Source organism: Oncorhynchus kisutch, linkage group LG19 (assembly GCF_002021735.2).
Source record: "Oncorhynchus kisutch isolate 150728-3 linkage group LG19, Okis_V2, whole genome shotgun sequence".
Taxonomy (NCBI): domain Eukaryota; kingdom Metazoa; phylum Chordata; class Actinopteri; order Salmoniformes; family Salmonidae; genus Oncorhynchus; species Oncorhynchus kisutch.
Window position 1 is genome coordinate 15,040,844 of NC_034192.2, and position 20,260 is coordinate 15,061,103.

At 43.0% G+C, this 20,260-nt stretch overlaps 1 protein-coding gene across 1 annotated transcript in view; it reads left to right on the top strand.

Annotated features, from left to right (window-relative positions):
• Window positions 1-3,315: 3,315 nt before the first annotated feature.
• LOC109864434 (ras-related and estrogen-regulated growth inhibitor) overlaps window positions 3,316-20,260 on the top strand; it is a 40,450-nt gene continuing 23,505 nt past the window's right edge. Inside the window, exons 1-2 of the mRNA XM_020452225.2 lie at window positions 3,316-3,622; window positions 8,485-8,658. Coding sequence (XP_020307814.1) covers window positions 8,598-8,658 — 61 coding nt within the window. The 5' untranslated portion in view covers window positions 3,316-3,622; window positions 8,485-8,597. The remainder of the gene's footprint in view (window positions 3,623-8,484; window positions 8,659-20,260) is intronic.

Here is a 20,260-nt window from a genome sequence, read left to right on the forward strand (position 1 = left end):
AGCTCACCGCCATTGGACTCTGGAGCAGTGGAAAGGCGTTCACCATCTGGCAGTCCGACGAACAAATCTGTGTTTGGCGAATGCCAGGAGAACACACTCTGCCCCTATTCATAGTGCCAACTGAAAAGTTTGGTGGAGGAGAAATAATGGGGCAGTCTTTCATGGTTCGGGCTAGGCCCTTTTGTTCCAGTATAGGGAAATCTTAGCACTACAGCATACAATGACATTCTAGACAATTCTATGCCTCTAACTTTGTGGCAAAAGTTAGGTGAAGGCTCTTTGCCGTTTCAGAATGACAATGCCGCCCCCCATGCACAAAGCGAGGTCCATACAGAAATAGTTTGTTGAGATCGTTGTGGAAGAACTTGATTGGCCTGCACAGAGCCCTGATCTCAACTCCATCGAACACCTTTGGGATGAATTGGAACGCAGACTGCAAAAGCCAGGCCTAATCAGCCAACATCAGTGCCAGACCTCACTAATGCTCTTGTGGCTGAATGGAAGCAAGTCCCTGCAGTAATATTCCGACATCTAGTGGAAAGCCTTCCCAGAAGAGTGGAGGCTGTTATAGCAGCAAAGGGGGGACCAACGACATATCAATGCCCATCATTTTGGAATGAGATGTTCGATAAGCAGGTATCCACATACTTTTGGTCATGTAGCGTATATATACACTACCGGTCAAAAGTTTTAGAACACCTACTTATCCAAGAGTTTTTCTTTTTGTTGTACTATTTTGTACATTGTAGAATAGTAGGGAAGTCATTAACTATTAAATACCACATATGGAATCATGTAGTAACCAAAAAATTGTTAAACAAATCTAAATATATTTTAGATTCTTCAAAGTAGCCACCCTTTGCCTTGACAGCTTTACACACTCTTGACATTCCCTCAACCAGCTTCACCTGGAATGCTTTTCCAACAGTCTTGAAGTAGTTCCCACATGCTGAGCACTTGTTGGCTGCTTTTCCTTCACTCCAACTCATCCCAAACCATCTCAATTTGGTTGAAGTTGGGTGATTGTGGAGGCCAGGTCATCTGATGCAGCTCTCCTTCTTGGTCAAATAGCCCGTACACAGCCTGGAGGTGTGTTGGGTCATTGTCCTGTTGAAAAACAAATTGATAGTTACACTAAGCGCAAACCAGGTGGGATGGCGTATTGCTGCAGAATGCTGTGGTAGCCATGCTGGTTAAGTGTGCCTTGATTTCTAAATAAATCACACAGTGTCACCAGCAAAGCACCCCCACACCATCACACCACTTCCTCCATGCTTCACGTGGGAACCACATGTGGAGCTCATTCGTTCACCTACTCTGTTTCAAAGACACGGCAGTTGGAACCAAAAATCTCAAATTTGGACTCATCAGACCAAAGGACAGATTTCCACCGGTCTAATGTTCATTGCTCGTGTTTCTTGGCCCAAGCAAGTCTCTTATTATTGGTGTCCTTTAGTAGTTGTTTCTTTTCAGCAATTTGACCATGAAGGCCTGATTCATGCAGTCTCGTCTGAACCATTGATGTTGAGATGTGTCTGTTACTTGAACTCTGTGAAGCATTTATTTGGGCTGCAATTGCTGAGGCTGAACTTATCCTCTGCAGCAGAGGTAACTCTGGGTCTTCCATTCCTGTGGCGGTCCTCATGAGAGCCAGTTTCATCATAACACTTGATGGTTTTTGCGACTGCACTTGAAGAAACGTTCAAATTTTCCAAATTGACTGACCTTCATGACTTAAAGTAATGATGAACTGTCGTTTCTCTTTGCTTATTTGAGCTGTTCTTGCCATAATATGGACAAGTAGGGCTATCTTCTGTTTACCACCCCTACCCTGTCATAAAACCGACTGTTAGGCACAAATGCATTAAGAAGGAAAGAAATTCCACAATTGAACATTTTAACAAGGCAGACCTGTTAATTGTAATGCATTCCAGGTGACTACCTCCATGAAGCTGTCATCAAGGCAAAGGGTGGCTACTTTGAAGAATCTCAAATATAAAATATATTTTGATTTTTTTTAAACACTTTTTTGATTACTACATGATTCCTTATGTGTTATTTCATAGTTTTGTTGCGTTTATTTTTCTACAATGTAGAAAATAGTAAACAAATAAAGAACTCTTGAATGAGTAGGTGTGTCAACTTTTGGCTGGTACTGTCTATGTTAAATGTTGGCTACAGGAGCATTAGATAATTAGCTATGAATGTATTTTTTTTTGGGGGGGGGGGGGGGGGGGGCACTTTGAGCACCTGCCCCTCCAAAGGTCTGTGCATGGCCCTGCTCATATGGTTCTACAGTTATTGTATCTGAATATAAAGCTGGAATTCTGACCAATAGGGTTGCTCTCTATATAGCCAGTCTGGTGGACTTTGGAGAAATGGTTCCTCTCACCCACACTGATAATCACTGTGCGCCAGGGAATGTGAAAAATATCAAATAGCCCTCTTTTTCTCGCAAACTGCACAACAGATCTCAAATGGAATGAAGGCCACCTTATTTACAAAGCCTTTATCAACTCGTTATGCAAAAAATATATATAAGCAAAGGAAACTAAGGATTCTGTTGATAAGAAATCTTAGGACGGGTCAATGGACATTTCCTCTCAGACCAATTTACAGCCAATGACATTTTAAATGTTCAAATCCATCCGACCTCAGTAAGATCCACCTTATCCAAATAGTGAGCACATAACAATATCATATACTTTACATATTTTGAACATATATTTTTTATTTAACCGTTATTTAACAATGACGGCCCACCAAAAGGCAAAAGGCCTCCTGCAGGGAGGGGGGCTGGGATTAAAAGTAATAAAAAATGTATAAAATATAAATCTAGGACAAAGCGCAACACAACAACATCAGGACGTGAGACAACACAACAAAAAGAGAGACATAAGACCACAACGTAGCAAGGCAGCAACACATGACAACACAGCATGGTAGCAACATAACAACAACATGGTACAAACATTATTGGGCACAGACAACAGCACAAAGGGCAAGAAGGTAGAACATCTGATTATCTGACTAAGATTCCTGCATTTTTTGTTGATGTGATAAAATTAGGCTACAGAGAGAGAGAGAGACTATGCTCTTGCACTTGTCCACAATCTCTGTCTTAAAATAGTAACCAATCATTACTTTCAATACAATACCATGATATATCAATTGATTATTCAAATGACATTGTAACCTAATTACTTATTTGTTCACCTTTTGAGTCTAGCCTACGGTGTTTTATTTCATTTTAATGACAGTAGAGGGCCCTAGTGTCTTCCGCTTCCATCTGAATCAGATGCAACGGTATGCAGCGCGCCAATATGCTATCAAAAACAGAAGTTCAGCAGCTCCACTCCGTGTCTTGCAGCTGACCCTCGTTTGGCGATACCTTGACAGTGCGGGTGGTTGACCACAGTTCAGTCTGCTTGGATCAGAGGACAAGTAGATGTGTCCACCTTGCGCTCCTAAGACTCTTCAGGAACGCTGGGTCCGAATCTGTTGGATTCGAGTCAAGACATCGCCTCTCCTTGTCACAAGCTGTAGAAACATTGATTAACTTTTGTTCCTCCATCGCAGCTGTTTTCAGAACAAGGATTGTTTGACATTGACCAGTCGTTTGGTGAGTCAATCTTTTATTATGAGATTAAGATTTCTTGTTTCAGAATGGAATGAGTGGAAGTGGAAGTCACGTGGAAGTCAAGTGGAAGTCACTTGGTTGTTCATATGGCTACATTAAACGGGAGCTAAAACTGTAAAAACGACGTTAAGTAAGTCAGCGTACTTTTAGTTTCATATCTATTTCTCATTATTTTTCTAAAGTAATTATGCAATCTCCCGTTCTATTTCCACATACACATTGGTTCCACGTCAGTAGCATGTCAATGTCAACTGTTGACTAATGATGTGACACATCTCCTACCTACCTGTGGCCGACAACTATGATATGTTTTCTGCGGCTCATATTGGATAGGAACAAATAATTCAAGCACAATCTGTCACATGCAGCCTAGTGGTTAGAGTGTTGGGCTAGTAACCAACCGAAAGGTCGCTGGTTCGAATGCCCGAGCGGACAAAGTGAAAATCTATCGCTGTGCTCTTGAACAATAGGCGCAGTGAATCAAATTAGCGTTATGTGACAATAAAACATCTATACACTAACTAAAGGGCCAAACGCATAAACAATGGATCAAATTCAGCCCGTTATATTTTCACATGCAAAGAGAACGGAGTTTCTATTATATCTGTAGGCCAATTAAAATGCTCAAGGAAAGAATTTACTTGAAGCTGTACTTTTGTTTGTTCATAATATAAACATGAGCAATGGAGTAAACTTAGTTTTTTGTTTGGTAATAATAAGACAAGACTGTTGTAGTAAGCCCAAAAAGGAATGTTTAAGTCATATTCTTCCAAAAACAATGGGTATGTCATTAATTGAAACAACTAGAAATGTTACATACTGTGGCTTTTAATGTAGAAGATAGTCTAATATGTCAGTTACCCCCATTCCCTGTGCAAGCCAAGCAGTGAGAATTATCACATTGCTGCTGCTCATTTCGCATTCATGTCATCTAGGACTTGAGCTGGCTGTGTGGAGTGTTGTGTAACAGATCTGATGTTCTCAGAGTACACACACACACACACACACACACACACACCCTCAGACCAGGGTTCGCACAGGATTGGCGAGGGGACTGCCGAGAGGCAACCACTGCTTAATACCATAAGCTCAATGTGACAGAATGAAATAATGGAATTTTACATTGTGAGATCTTTCAATGTGATCTTTCAATGTGATGTGCCCTTCAACTTACCACCTGGAAAGATTGGAATGTTATTGTATTATATTATCCAGGCAGGGTGCAGCATACTGAAATACACACAATTAGTGTTGAACCTTTTCAACAGCTTCTTCAACAGATATGGAAAAGTGAACATTGAAAATACATCTTTGCTAATGTCATTTGCCACATTGACTCTGATAAAACAGTGCACACATCAGGCAGGTTTTTAGTGTCCCTTTGAAAAAGCGGTGGTTTTTGGAGGTCTTTCTTTAGCGTGTGGTGCACTATGGCTCAAAGCACTGCCTCGGGTCTCCACCCAGGGTTTGGAAGCATTCAGCCTGTAATTCCATCTACTGAAGTAACTACGACACCACCCACATTCACTGCTGACTCAACATTAAATGACATAAATGGCACTGGGGACTGGGCATGGGCACAGAGCTCTGGCTTTGGCGTGGAAAGAAAAATAAATGTGCTTATTTGGAGTGTTTAGACAAGGTCTCGAGTGTACAGCCCTCAGGTGAAACGCCAGCACGTTGTATTTTCCTCGTCCTCGCTTTTAACAGGCTTTGATGGTATTTTCTTAAGCAATGAATCTTAAAGTTGTGTAGAGTATAGATTTACAAAGAGGCAATGCTCCTATCGCCCATATATCTCCCCTCCCCTCTCTCACACACATCACCATACAGTATGCTCAGATCTCACTATCGCCCAAGGCTCTTTGCGGCAGGATTCGTTATTATTTTTTAAACTCCAGATGTGTTTAATTTGTCACCAAGTCTGCCCCGGCCTCATTCTCCCCTGACCACTTAGCAGCCACTTAACGCAATCCATCACAGGACTTATTGAGCCTATTCATCTGGCCTCCCCTTTATTACAGATAGAGTGTGGGCCAAGGGAAGTGGCAATGACGTTAGCAGGATGAGGGAGTGTGTGTGTGTGTGTGTGTGTGTGTGTGTGTGTGTGTGGGTCCGTCCCGTCTTGGTTCTACTTCACCAAGGTGGGTGCTCAGAAGAGCTCTAGCCTCACGGATGGGGAATATTGTTTAAATGTTGTTGCAACGTTGTGATACATGTATCTCCGAAGTGAGACAGCCGTTGAAGCTTCACGGATAGACCGGGGTGTTCCAGTCTAGAACCTTCAGCTTCCCTTGGCAGGAGAGAAACGTTGTGAGATAGATGATGCTAATTTCTCACTCTGGAAAGAGAGAGAGAGACGGAGCTTGGCACTGCAGCCCCTGGTGCAGCAGCATAAGGCTGTATAAACCCAGAGTGGTGGTGTGGCCTCAGAAAGAGGTCTCCTGGGTCTCTCTGTTTATTAGGTCTGCATGGGGAAATGGGGGGATAGATGATGTGAGGGGAGCGATGGAGAGGATGACCTCAGCGATGTTGACTGAGACACTCGTTTGCCACTCAAGCCCCTTCGGGAGGCTAGGACAGGGCACAGACGGTGCACAATCATACCATATAAGGGCTCAATTTGAGAGGGAAGGCTAGGAGAGTGCTGTGTGACTGTACACAACAAGACAGTGAGGGGGTGAGTGTTATTGAGGGATGGCTGTCGATGGCACCAGTGCCAGGGTCTAAGAGAGATTGTGATAATGGATAATGGGAGGTAATTCACCGCACTTCGTGATCTCAGCCAACCTGGTGTGAAATAAACTGTCTGTGTCTCAAATGACACTACTCTAGTCAAAAGTGGTTCTCTATGTATGGAATAGGGTTCCATTTGGAACGCAGACAATTTCACTCAGTATATATGGTGAGCAGCACCATTTTCTAAATGAGGGGGAAAAAACGCAATTGGAGCTGCCAGCCCAGGACGTAGACATACATTTGTATGGTGTTAATTAAACAGTGTTCATTTCGTAGTTGAAGAGAAAATGTGCAGTCGTCTCCCATCATTCCTCATAAAAAGGTGACGCGTAGTATAATCTATGCGTGATGTTTGGAGTTTATTTCTGTCAGTTATCTTTAGCGTCAGCAGCAACACAGATCGGCTGGTTTCTAGCTAAACAGATTAGTGCTGAATCGACTGTTATTTAGAGCACGGAATCATTGGCTTTATTTCTGAATGAATCATTTCAGAAGACTGCCCTCCCACATATGCGCGCACTCTCTCTCTCTCTCTCTCTCTCTCTCTCTCTCTCCCAGATATTAATGCACCTGCTAACCGCCTGCCACGCAAAAAAAGGAGTATGTGACGCATATCAGTGGTGATGCTGTTGCTCGCGGTAACACTTCTGCAGATGGTCCTCATCCATCCTTCAGTTGGTGTGTGTGTGTGTCAGGGCTAAGCCATTGATAAACAGGAGCCACAGCACCCTGACACATCCACAGCTTCTCGGAGAGGTTCACATTGCCTCTCCCTCCCCAGTGATATGGAGCTCCTTTTATATAATAAGAGATTATCAGAATGATGAACTGCCTGTCAGCACGAGGATGGCCAGAAAGACCTGCAGCCACCTGTTCCCCTGAGTCAAAATGGCTTCCAGCGCATTAAATTAGCACACCATTGACAGCCATTTGACAGCCTCAAAGTACATTACACCTGATTTCTCATTACGAAGAAAACTACAGAGAACATAACACTTACACCCATTATACATTTATTTCCTGCATTAGACATAAACATGCTTTTCTCGGATCCAGAGACCTCATCCCACATAAACCGGACAACCTCGAATCGCGTGCCTTTTCCATTTTTACGACTCACTGCCTTGGGAATTGTATATTAAAGGCTTCTCGTCTGTCATTTCACATAGCTTCAGATCCCAGCAGGAAATAAACTACCAGTCCAAAGTTTTAGAACACCTACTCATCCAAGGGTTTTTCTTAATTTTTTAATGATTTTCTACATTGTAGAATAATAGTGAAGACATCAAAACTATGAAATAACACATATGGAATCATGTAGTGGTTTCTTTGCAGCAATTCAACCATGAAGGCCTAATTCAGTCAGTCTCCTCTAAATGGTTGATGTTGAGATGTGTCTGTTACTTGAACTTTGTGAAGCATTTATTTGGGCTGCAATTTCTGAGGCTGGTAACTGTAATGACCTTATCCTCTGCAGCAGAGGTAACTGTGGGTCTTCCATTCCTGTGGCGGTCCTAATGAGAGCCAGTTTCATCATAGCGCTTGATGGTTTTTGCGACTGCACTTGAAGAAACGTTAAGTTCTTGAAATGTTCAGTATTGACTGACCTTCATGCTTATTTGAGCTGTTCTTGCCATAATATGGACTTGGTCTTTTACCAAACAGGGCTATCTTCTGAATACCCCCTACTTTGTCACATCACAACTGATTGGCTCAAATCAATTAAGAAGGAAAGAAATTCCACAAATTAACTTTCAAGAAGGCACACCTGTTAATTGAAATTCCAGGTGACTACCTCATGAAGCTGGTTGAGAAAATGCCAAGAGTGTGCAAAGCTGTCATCAAGGCAAAGGGTGGCTATTTGAAGAATCTCAAATATAAAATATATATATATATATTTGTTTAACACTTTTTTGGTTACTGCATGATTCCATATGTGTTATTTCATAGTTGTGATGTCTTCACTGTTATTCTACAATGTAGAAAAGAAAAACCCTTGAATGGTGTTCTAAAACCTTTGACCGGTAGTGTACATCTAAGTTGATTTGTGACAAGCTGTTTCATATTAAAGCCTTAAAGCCGTATTTGATGGTTTGCTTTCCCAGACATCCCAGCTCCCGTGTCTTGAACTGAGGATGGGTCGCTGATCCCGGAACCCGCTGTGCGATCTATCAGCTCTGTGATTGGTCCGTTCTGGTTCCGGTCACTACCTGCTGCCATGGCGAAGAGCCCTGAGGTGAAGCTGGCCGTTTTCGGAAGAGCAGGAGTGGGTAAATCAGGTAGGAGGACCGCTATCTGTCTGCTTGCCTGCCTCCCTGCCTGTCCGTTCGCTGTACAGTACAGTATGTGTATGTGCCTAATGCCTATCTGTTGGACTGTCTACACAATTTTCTGTCTGTTTCTCTCTCTCTCTGTCTTCCGGCTGTCTGTCTTTCCATGTTTGTGTCTTTCTCTTTGTTCATCTATTGGAGTGCATCAGTGAGCTTTGGCTTATGGGCTTATTTTTTGTTAGAAGAGCAGTATTTGTTTTAGTTCCCATGTTTCAGTGATGTTTACACTAGAAACAATCTACTAAAATAACCGCTGATTGTTGTTCTGGTCTGAAGTACCCTTACTTTACCCAAGCCAATTCAACACATTCTGAATCATCGTTGCAAACTGCCTTAACGCTCCTGTATAGACTAATGCACATGGCAAACGGGGCCCCATATTTAGTATGCTGTTTAGGACGATATCTGCAGTAGCTAACAAGATAATGAAGAGCATATGTCTCTTCCACGGCACAAATGAAGACCGATTGCTCTCCATGGCGTTTGAAAAATATTTCTTTGAATGTTATCCATGTTTAATCATCCCATTATGTAACACTGATGTCTGTGAAGGTCAAATCAGGGACTGTTTTCCATGATAACCCATATAGTATTGTAAGTATTGTACACTGTACAGGCAGGCAACAGGATGTACTTCGCAATGGACACGTGTTATTAACCACTAATACGTCATGTGGAATAAGGAGTACCACTTCTATAAAAGGGAAGTATGAGTTTTACAGCCCAGCCCTGTACATTGCAAGACTTTACACACATCATCCAACTATGACAGCCAAATTCAACTGGCGGAGCGTGGTCGTGGTCCAGACCCAGAGAAGGGTCAATACGGACCGAACAACATCTCATTTAGTTATATAAAAGTAAATACATCATTTTTAGACCGCTTTCAAAAATCAACCGGGTGCCGCCGCCTCTCTAACTCAGCAACCTATTTTTCTCTCTCGACGCAACGCTCACCTCTACTAATGCCCTGTCTATTCCAATCGCGAGGTTATATGCAAATACATGAGGCTACGGAACCTCGGGACAAGCAGGCAGACAGAAACAGAAGGATTTGACCGCGGTTTAACTGTTAATAACGCAAATAGGAGCTTAGTTACAAGTATCTTTAGTAATATGGCTTTTTTAAATTTTTTATTAAATGCAAATTTTCGCCGAAAACAGTATTTCCAAAGACGCGTCGACAAAGCGTAATTCTTCCCACAACCAGCACAAAACCAATGTGCCTGATTTGCAGTGAGTCCGCAGCCCTCGTGAAAAGTGCCAATGTTGCATAGTAATATCGATCCAGTGTATACCATAACCACGGAGGTGAGAACAAACAAGGTTAACCAACTCAAAGTCATTGTCAATTCCCTGACAGCCCAACTACATTTATTGGGAGTGTTCACTGTGGATAGCCTGGGTTTTGGTAAAACACAACAACAACAAATTCTGATGCTTATTTGGTTAAAGAATGCATGCGTAAAGTTGCTGACACCTTGCTTGAAGCTAAAACAAAAAGATGAGCTCAGAGAAAAGATCAAACAGATCCCACTGACAGGTTCCACACCAATGAGGAGAATGACATTTTAGCTGAAGATTTATTAACTTCATAACTTTGATGAGGCCATTCAGAATGCATCATGCATTTCATTAGCTGTGGATGAATCAACAGATAACATTGATAATGCCCAGCTTCTGGTGTTTGTCAGATTGTATAATGAAACAAAGAAGGAATCCTGTGAGGAGCTGTTGGGCTTAACAAATCTAGAAACACACACACACACACACACACATATACACACACACACACACACACACACACACGGAGAGGATATCCCATAAGGGATGCTGACAAAAAGGGGGAGAGATCTGAAGTCAGTGGTCTCTATCAGCACAGACGGAGCTCCCGCCTTGATAGGAAAAGAGTGGACTGGTTGCACGTTTGAAAAAAGACCACCCTAAACCTGACATCATATCACTCCATCAATCTGTGCTGTGTGCCAGTCTGGGAAAAGAGTATTCTGAGGTCATGACAACGATGATGAAACTTTTGAGAGCAACATCATCCCGATAACACCGCCTGCTACGAGGCTTTCTAACAGAGGCCAATGCCAGTTTTGCACAACAATATCATATTGCTCAGCAAAGGCAGGGTTTTGGAATGCTGTTGGGCCATTCGGGAGGAAATCAAAGCCTTTCTTATCAGCGCAAAAGAGTGATAAGGCAACCCAGTTTCCTGAGTTTTTGGAAGATGAGGAAAAGATGGAAACAGTTGCATTTTTGACAGACATCACATCACACCTTAATCAACCATGTTAAGCTACAGGGACAGAACAACACAGTGTGTGATATGATAACAGCAGTCCGGGCTTTCCGGAAGAAATTGGAGCTTTGATGACTCACTGTTGGAAGAGAACTGCTGCTGCTCATCCAGAACCCCTTCATGGTCACAAATGTGACAAAGTTGTCAGATAAGCAAAACAGATCAGATGGGTAGATGTTGCAAAACGACAAAATGGAGTTGATTGCGCTGCAATAAAATGTGTCTTTGAAGGAGCAGGCTGGTGGTTGTGACCCTGTTACTTTCTGGGGGAAAGACGGTGCCTGCAGCTGATGTCCATGTTCTCAAGAAACTTGCACTACACACCCTGACCATGTTTGGCTCCACATACAGCTGTGAATCAGCCTTCTCCACAATGAACTTTATTTTTTTAAAACAAATACCACACCGGGCTCACCGATGAACACCTGCAACGTTATCTGAGTTGCTCGCACACCATTTGTGCCAAAGTTCAAAGCATTGGCAGGAAACAGAAAGCACAATTTCTCTCATTGATGCAAGAGCCAGGCCCGGAGTGGCTTACACATGAATGTTGCATGGCCCACAGTGACTTTCTGATCATTCAGATGATTATCTTCAGTTCTCCAGAAAACGTGCAGTGTGTTTCACAGTATTATTTAATCATTCAAGGCCCATGTACAATGGTTCACAGTGCTTAGACATCTGTGCAACCACTTTGGTTCTTCAGCAATGATGTGCATGTTTACATTCAAAATAAAGAAGTTGTAATTCATTTTATCGTCTCATTTAATATATTTAATGCACATTTTATATAGCAACATGTTTCGTAACGCTGTAGACGACTCTGTTTGTTACTACGCTGTACCACAGTGCCAATAAAGAGCGATATCCATCCGGACCTTTGCCACCGAGGGAGATTTGTGTCACTGGACCTCCTGAAGTAGTCGTTGAGTAGCCCTGTCCTGTGACGTTCTTGTTGCCATTGCTAACCTGATGAATTAGACATGTGCATAAGAGATTTACATCTGATCATGGCTCGCAGAAACAAATGTTCAAAACCACATGACTCACAACACAATAAATGAGAGAGACGTACTGCTCTCCAGCACAGGGTGTACTGATAAAAGTCTGAGGAAATGGGGGCGAGGAGACATTTAGGCTAGCAGCTTTGTGGTGTATCAGGCACCAGTTTGTAAAACATTTTCATTTGAAGACTCAATCCAAACTTGAAAGAAGAGGTCAGACGGATCAGTGTGGTTCTCAGAAGTCCAGCCGTTGCAACTCTCAAACTGACGTCTTTGACCAAACAGTTTGCGGATGACAGCTTTGAATTGGTGACAGCCGCCTCCAACGTCAATTACAAGCGAAAGTCACCGCCTAGTGAAAGGAATATGACGAAACATTGGCACTTGGCCAAAGCTAAGTGCTTTTGCTAATTTTCTGTACAATTCTACAGATTCCGATGTCAAATATACGTGTTATGTTTTTCAACCATATCGGCTTACTTACATCCAGAAAGACATGGGTTATCAGTGGATAAGGAGAGAGTTTGAGTCAGAGAGAAGGTGGGTGTGATTGCTTTCGGAGAATTTATCGATAGCCGGGTTAACCTGACAGAACCACTGTGTTTTGTTCTGGAAGCTTAAGACCCGGAGCTTAATTGCAAATTGACACTTGCATTAAGGATTTTAGGGTTAGAGTAGAACGTGCAGTAGGCCATTACTCTACCTTTTTTATGATTTATTTATTTATTTAACCTTTATTTAACTGGGCAAGTCAGTTAAGAACCAATTCTTATTTACTATGTTGGCCTACCCCGGCCAGACCCTAACACGGACGACGCTGGGCCAATTGTGCGACACCCAATCACGGCCGGTTGTGATACAGCCTAGTTACCAAGGTAATAAGGGCAATAAAAATGTTTTGTCATACCCTTGGTATACGGTCTGATATACCACAGCCGTCAGCCAATCAGCATTCAGTGCTCGAACCACCCAGTTAATAATACATGTAAATATGATAAATATTACCACACTTGCAAGGGGATGATTCATCTTGTCTCTTCAATAAGTAACATAGATTCTCGATGTGGTACATAACATCAGATTACTCAAACCTCGTTCAGAGCTCACAAATATGGCTGTTTATGATGACGATAGTCAGGATGACATACACAGTTACGCATATCCCACAGACTATATGGATATTTATTTTTTAAGCCGCAGTGCTTGTTGACACAATGCCCACTTAACCCGGAAGCCAGCCGCACCAATGTGTCGGAGGAAACACTGTGCGCCAGGCGACCATGTGAGCGTGCACTGCCCCCAGCCCACCACAGGAGTCACTAGTGCGCGATGGGACAAGGACATCCCTGCCAGCCAAACCAAATCCTAACCCGGTCGACGCTGGGCCAATTGTGCGCCGCCCCATGGGTCTCCCGGTCGCGGCCGGCTGCGACAAAGCCTGGACTTGAACCCAGAATCTCTAGTGGCACAGCTAGCACTGCGATTTAGTGCCTTAAACCACTGCATCACTCGAGAGGCCTTCATAAAATGTACTTTATTAGAGTTATTGCAGTATGAGTTGGCACAAAAACATTCTAGCTTCAGTGCAAACCTATCGCCCCCTTCCTCAAAAGGAATCTCCTTACATTGGAGTGCACAGTACATCTTCTGCCTCTGTTTCCAATAGATTCATGTTTTCTGTGGTGACTTTCAGACTGTCAGCATCACCTCATTTTCCTTCTTGGTCTCCTGGAGACAGGATGATATTAATGGGCACTATTTCTGTAAGGGAATGGGAGCGTGACTGCATATTAAAGTTACACATGCACAATCACTGGATTGTTGGCCAGCAGAAAACATTTACTATGATAAACAGAAGATTGGTTGGTTCAGGGAAGGGAAGTTTCTTGGCTTGAGGAGGACGCTGTGTGTACATGTTTGTGACACTTGGTTGGTTTGGATTGGTTGGTAAGACCCGGGTTTAAGTATTGTCTATCCCCGATTGGTTGGTTCAGGGAATGGCAAGGGACATTTCTTGGCTTGAGAACTCTGTATGTTCGTGAGACTTAGTTTTGATTGGTTGGAAAGATGTCTTGACTTCCTTAGACACACATAGACCAAGGTCTAATAAAGCAACAGAGTATATTGACAGACTGTGTGGATGGAGTCTGTTCCAGGACTTCTCAGACTTTGGTATATTGACTCATTGGAGAGATGCTGGAGTCTGGAGATGCTATTTGTTAAACACACACACACTGGCAATCACACAAACTGACACACACACACACACACACTCTTGTGTGATGTGAGGTGTCAGCGTGGCTCCGGCAGCATGGTGTATTTTTTGGGGGAGTCCAAATAAAGTGGAAACAAGGTTTATTGAGTGCGAAATGTGGCCCCATAAAAGGGCCCGTCGGCTAGCTCCCCGAACATCCTGCCTCTCTCTCCCTCCGCTCCCTCCATCCCTGCCTAATGGAGAAGAAAAGATAACAATAATAACGTCTCCTGCTCGCTGCTCTCCTCTTCTCCTCTCAGCCCAGAAATATTGCTGTTTATGGTTTCCAACCCAACACCTCAAGGAGACCATGAATCAGCTTAATGCAAGTGTCTTGTATAAGAGATATATGTAAACAGTCTTTCACACCGAAAGGGCAAGGATGAGGAGTTGAGCCTTTGGAAAACAAAGAAACGGGCAGGTATTGCTGCCCCGAAGATGAACGTTCACCATATTTTAGGTGCTTATATTATAGACCACACAGTCAGTCTGTTGCTCAGCACTGAGTGTGTGTTATTTTGTTGTAGTCAGATTTTTTTGATGACATTCTGGGAACAGGACCCCCCACAGGTCTTCATGACATGCCCTTCTTTCACACATACATACAGTACCAGTCAAAGGTTTGGACACACTTCAAGGGTTTTATACAATGTAGAATAATAGTGAAGACATCAAAACTATGAAATAACAGATATGGAATCATGTAATAATTATTATATTCAGCCCAAGGGCACAACAGCCACTTTGGCTGCAAAAGGCCTGGATTTTTTTTTAGGGGGCATTATGGCCACACAAGAGGGATGCCGCCGGGAAATTCGAGGCCTGGTGAGAGTATTATCATGGGTTTAGTTGTCAAATTGTGAATGAGAGACTGATGAAGTGTGTACAGCCTGCGCAAGAAACAAAACAGAGCTCATGCCTTTCATACAGCCTTAGAATGTCATAAAAATCTAAACATATAGCCCGACATTTGTATAACAACTAAACTTGCATAAATAACTCTAAATGAAGCATATAGGAGGAGCAGTTTCTTTGTTCACCACTCAACACAGAATAGCTGCATGTACACACTCCCTCTGAAACCATTTGCAGAAAATATCCTTTCTATTTTATTCAGCTATGTTCAATTGTATTCTTCAAACTATAAAATAACATAAAATAATGCCACAGAATTCTAAGCTAATCTTGTCTGCTAAATTAACTAGTGTAGCCCACAGCCATATGGCATACCCAGATCAGGGACAACTCAGAGTAGGCTGAAATAGACTACATTTTCTTCGTATCATGTTTCTTTAGACCTGTCTAAAATAAATCATGGATTTATTGTGACGGTGTAGGCTATATTCAATAGATTTATTAGATTACTGGTTGCAGCACCGCCTGGTATGGCAACTGCTCGGCCTCCGATCACATGGCACTACAGAGGGTAGTGCGAACGGCCCAGTACATCACTGGGGCCAAGCTTCCTGCCATCCAGGACCTATATACCAGGCGGTGTCAGAAAATTGTCAAAGACTCCAGACACCCTAGTCATAGACTGTTCTCTCTGCTACCGCACTGCAAGCGACACCGGAGTGTCAAGTCTAGGCCCAAGAGGCTTCTAAATAGCTTCTACCCCAAAGCCATAAGACTCCTGAACATCTAAGCAAATGGCTACCCAGACTATTCACATTGCCCCCCCCCCCTCCCCCTCTCCACACCACTGCCACTCTCTATTGTCATCGATGCATAGTCACTTTAATTAACTCTACCTACATGTACATAGGTCAATTAACCGGTGCCCCCGCACATTGACTCTGTACCGGCACCCCCCTGTATATATTGTTATTTTTTACTGCTCCTCTTTAATTACATGTTACTTTTATCTCTTATTCTTATCCATATTTTTTGAAACTGCACTGTCGGTTAGGGTCTCGTAAGTAAGCATTTCACTATAAGGTAATGCCTGTTGTATTCTGCGCATGTGACTAATAAAATTGGATTGGATTTTGATTTGATTTGACTCTTTAAAATGTAGATGTTCCTAAGGTCTGCATCAGTGGAAGCCAGGAGATGCTAAATGTGTTAGTTCATTAATGGTCAATTACCATGAGACCGGCAGTGATTTCCTTGACAATCTCTGGCTGACAAAATGTAATGACGGCCACAGCCCTACCAATAGCTCTTTGGTATGCACTGAACAGCCCTGTGCAAGAACCTACAAGAAATTGTGGACCGGTTTGCATGCTGTTTGGAATACCCTCATTATATTTAGGATGGCACAGTGGCCCTGTGGGTATAAGCTGTGATTCATCATGGACATTATTCCACTGCACAGGTGCACTAATTACCAATCATTGCTGGAATTTCCATTCCTGAGATAAGAACCTCGGAGAGGCTTACAGGTGTCTCTTAAAAAGACAGGTGTGATTAGAAGTTTTGGGCATACTTCTAAAATAAAAAAAATCAAGGCGAGCCAAGTTCCTTCAAGGTTTTCAGTGATATGTACCCCATACGTGTTGGCACAGCTACAGCAACAGTGCAATTTTTTAATATATATTTTTTACCTTTATTTAACTAGGCAAGTCAGTTAAGAACAAATTCTTATTTTCAATGATGGCCTAGGAACAGTGGGTTAACTGCCTGTTCAGGGGCAGAACAACAGATTTGTACCTTGTCAGCTCAAGGGTTTGAACTTCCAACCTACCGGTTACTAGTCCAACGCTCTAACCACTAGGCTACGCTGCTGCCAGCAATGCTGATCCATGTAATGTGTTTATGCGACTTGTGCATCCAGTATGTTATCTAGGCATTTAGATTTAGGGGCTAAAAGAGATCAGAGGGCGGTTATGGGAAATGTGGGAAGTTGGTAAGCTGGTCTGTTTATTAAATTGTGTGTTTTCCAGAACCCTGAAAAAACAAAGCAAATGAATGCATTATTTATGTTTGTTTTTAATGTCCAACCATCGCTTCATCATTTGGTCAAGTGGTCTTTATCTCACTTGGAAACCCCCTAAACCCTACACAGTTCATACAAATACAAGAGTGCACTAAGTACTGTAAGTAAATTGTATCTCAAGGAGTGTTGTTGCTAAAGGACTGAGATTTACAGTAGTCCTACAAATGTGATACACCGATTGACTCCACAGGTAACTTGAGTTCAGACAGACAATGCTACATAAGCTTTTAGAATGTGAAAAACATTTCATAGAAAGTTCTGGTATTTCGGACCCACTCACACCTCTCCTGTTCTGTTGATTTACAGCCATAGCGATTTGTAGCATAGACACATAACAGGGAGTAAATATTCTACAGTAGCCTATTTTCCAGACTGAGGGAGTAATATTCAGGTTACATGCTGTAAGGCTAGATCTACTTTGCAGGCGAATGAAGATGTCATTCGCATGCTATGGGTTTTTAAGGCCCTCCATTAATAACGTAAGACATTGCATTGTCAGTTATTAATTATGTAGCTACTTGTTTAGCTTCACAGGTGTCGTGAGGGCTTGCAAATGGCCTTTCTGCTGGCGAGAGCTCAAACAAAATGTATGACTAAATCTTAGGAAACAGGATCCTGCTATTCCTTTGGTAAGCAAGTAAAACCAAAAGACTGTACTGTATGACTTGAACACAGACCGTCAGTGCTTCTTCTGTCACCTATTTCTCCTTGGTAAGTAAAGGGACTGAGCCGGACCAGCTAACATTACCATCCGTCATTGGTCCTGGTAAGAGATTGATTTGGCGAGAGAAAATGGGCCAAAGAAAAGAAGCGTAAATGAGGAGTGATGGGAAATGATTTCGGGTTAGACAGGCGAAATGAGGGTAGTCAGCCTGTTGGGCGTTGTTTGTATACAGTGCTGGAGTGTTAAGAAACTGAGAGGGGAAAGATACGGCAAGTGTGGCCAGGTGATACAGATGTGCGTGTGTGTGTGTGTCTGCCTGCTTAGGAAGATCTGATCACAATGTGTATTTTAATCGTCTACACCTGTCCAAAAAATGTGAGCACAATCAGAATGTGGACAAGATCAGGACAAAGGGTTAGTAGCAGGTATAAACAAGGCTTACAGTATATGTATGCTTGCCACATATTGGCACACATGTTGCATCGACAATTCCAACAGCATCTCCTCTCCTCTTTCCTTCCTCCCTTTTTCTCTCTCTCTCTCTCTCTCTGAACATATTATCTACACCCCAGAGCATCATTTTGACCTCACAGTGGAACAGGATGTCCTCGGCGCTTACATCTATTTGAGCTGTCAAAAGACCTTGCTTTTCTTCCGTCTACCTCAGCATTCACACACACTTCCACTGAACCCACTCATCTCACTCCTATTCGTCTCTCTCTCTCTCTCTCTCTCTCTCTCTCTCTCTCGCTCAATCTCTGGCGCAATTGTGTCGCAGGAAGATGGGCTTTTTGTACATGATTTATTTATTTATTAACCTATTTATGTATTTATCTTTTAGACCATGCACTAAAATGCTCTCCCAGACTATTTGTCCATACGTACGTAGGTCTACCCACTCCTCACTCCCTCGCCTTGCTTGCCTCCAGTTCGTCACGAGTTCTCTATGCCGCTGGTCTCCTTAGTGGCGAGTGAGTCATCGTTAGCATTTCGCTCCCTTTTAACAGCCTTCCCTGCTGTGTCTCGGGAGAGTTGAACGGCTTTTAAAATGTAATGGTGGATCTATTAAGAATTTTCTTGTTGCTTTCTTTTGCTTTTTAAAGATGCAGGGCTTGTGAGGAAACGCTCAAGTAAATGTATTTGTTTTCCTGTGGCACGCTTTTGGCAAATTGAGTGGCTGTGAATGGCTGAGTTCCTAAGTGGATCTGTCCACCCTCTCAATAACACACTACCCACACTCTAATGCTTGTCTTCAGGTGGACACAACACACTCTAATGCTTGTCTTCAGGTAGACAACACACTCTAATGCTTGTCTTCAGGTGGGCACAACACACTCTAATGCTTGTCTTCAGGTGGACACAACACACTCTAATGCTTGTCTTCAGGTAGACAACACACTCTAATGCTTGTCTTCAGGTGGACACAACACTCTCTAATGCTTGTCTTCAGGTGGGCACAACACACTTTAATGCTTGTCTTCAGGTGGGCACAACACACTCTAATGCTTGTCTTCAGGTGGACACAACACTCTCTAATGCTTGTCTTCAGGTGGGCACAACACACTCTAATGCTTGTCTTCAGGTGGGCACAACACACTATAATGCTTGTCTTCAGGTGGGCACAACACACTCTAATGCTTGTCTTCAGGTGGACACAACACACTCTAATGCTTGTCTTCAGGTGGGCACAACACACTCTAATGCTTGTCTTCAGGTGGGCACAACACACTCTAATGCTTGTCTTCAGGTGGGCACAACACACTCTAATGCTTGTCTTCAGGTGGGCACAACACACTCTAATGCTTGTCTTCAGGTGGGCACAACACACTCTAATGCTTGTCTTCAGGTGGACACAACACACTCTAATGCTTGTCTTCAGGTGGGCACAACACACTCTAATGCTTGTCTTCAGGTGGACACAACACACTCTAATGCTTGTCTTCAGGTGGGCACAACACACTCTAATGCTTGTCTTCAGGTGGGCACAACACACTCTAATGCTTGTCTTCAGGTGGGCACAACACACTCTAATGCTTGTCTTCAGGTGGGCACAACACACTCTAATGCTTGTCTTCAGGTGGGCACAACACACTCTAATGCTTGTCTTCAGGTGGGCACAACACACTCTAATGCTTGTCTTCAGGTAGACAACACACTCTAATGCTTGTCTTCAGGTGGGCACAACACACTCTAATGCTTGTCTTCAGGTGGGCACAACACACTCTAATGCTTGTCTTCAGGTGGGCACAACACACTCTAATGCTTGTCTTCAGGTGGGCACAACACACTCTAATGCTTGTCTTCAGGTGGACACAACACACTCTAATGCTTGTCTTCAGGTGGGCACAACACACTCTAATGCTTGTCTTCAGGTGGACACAAC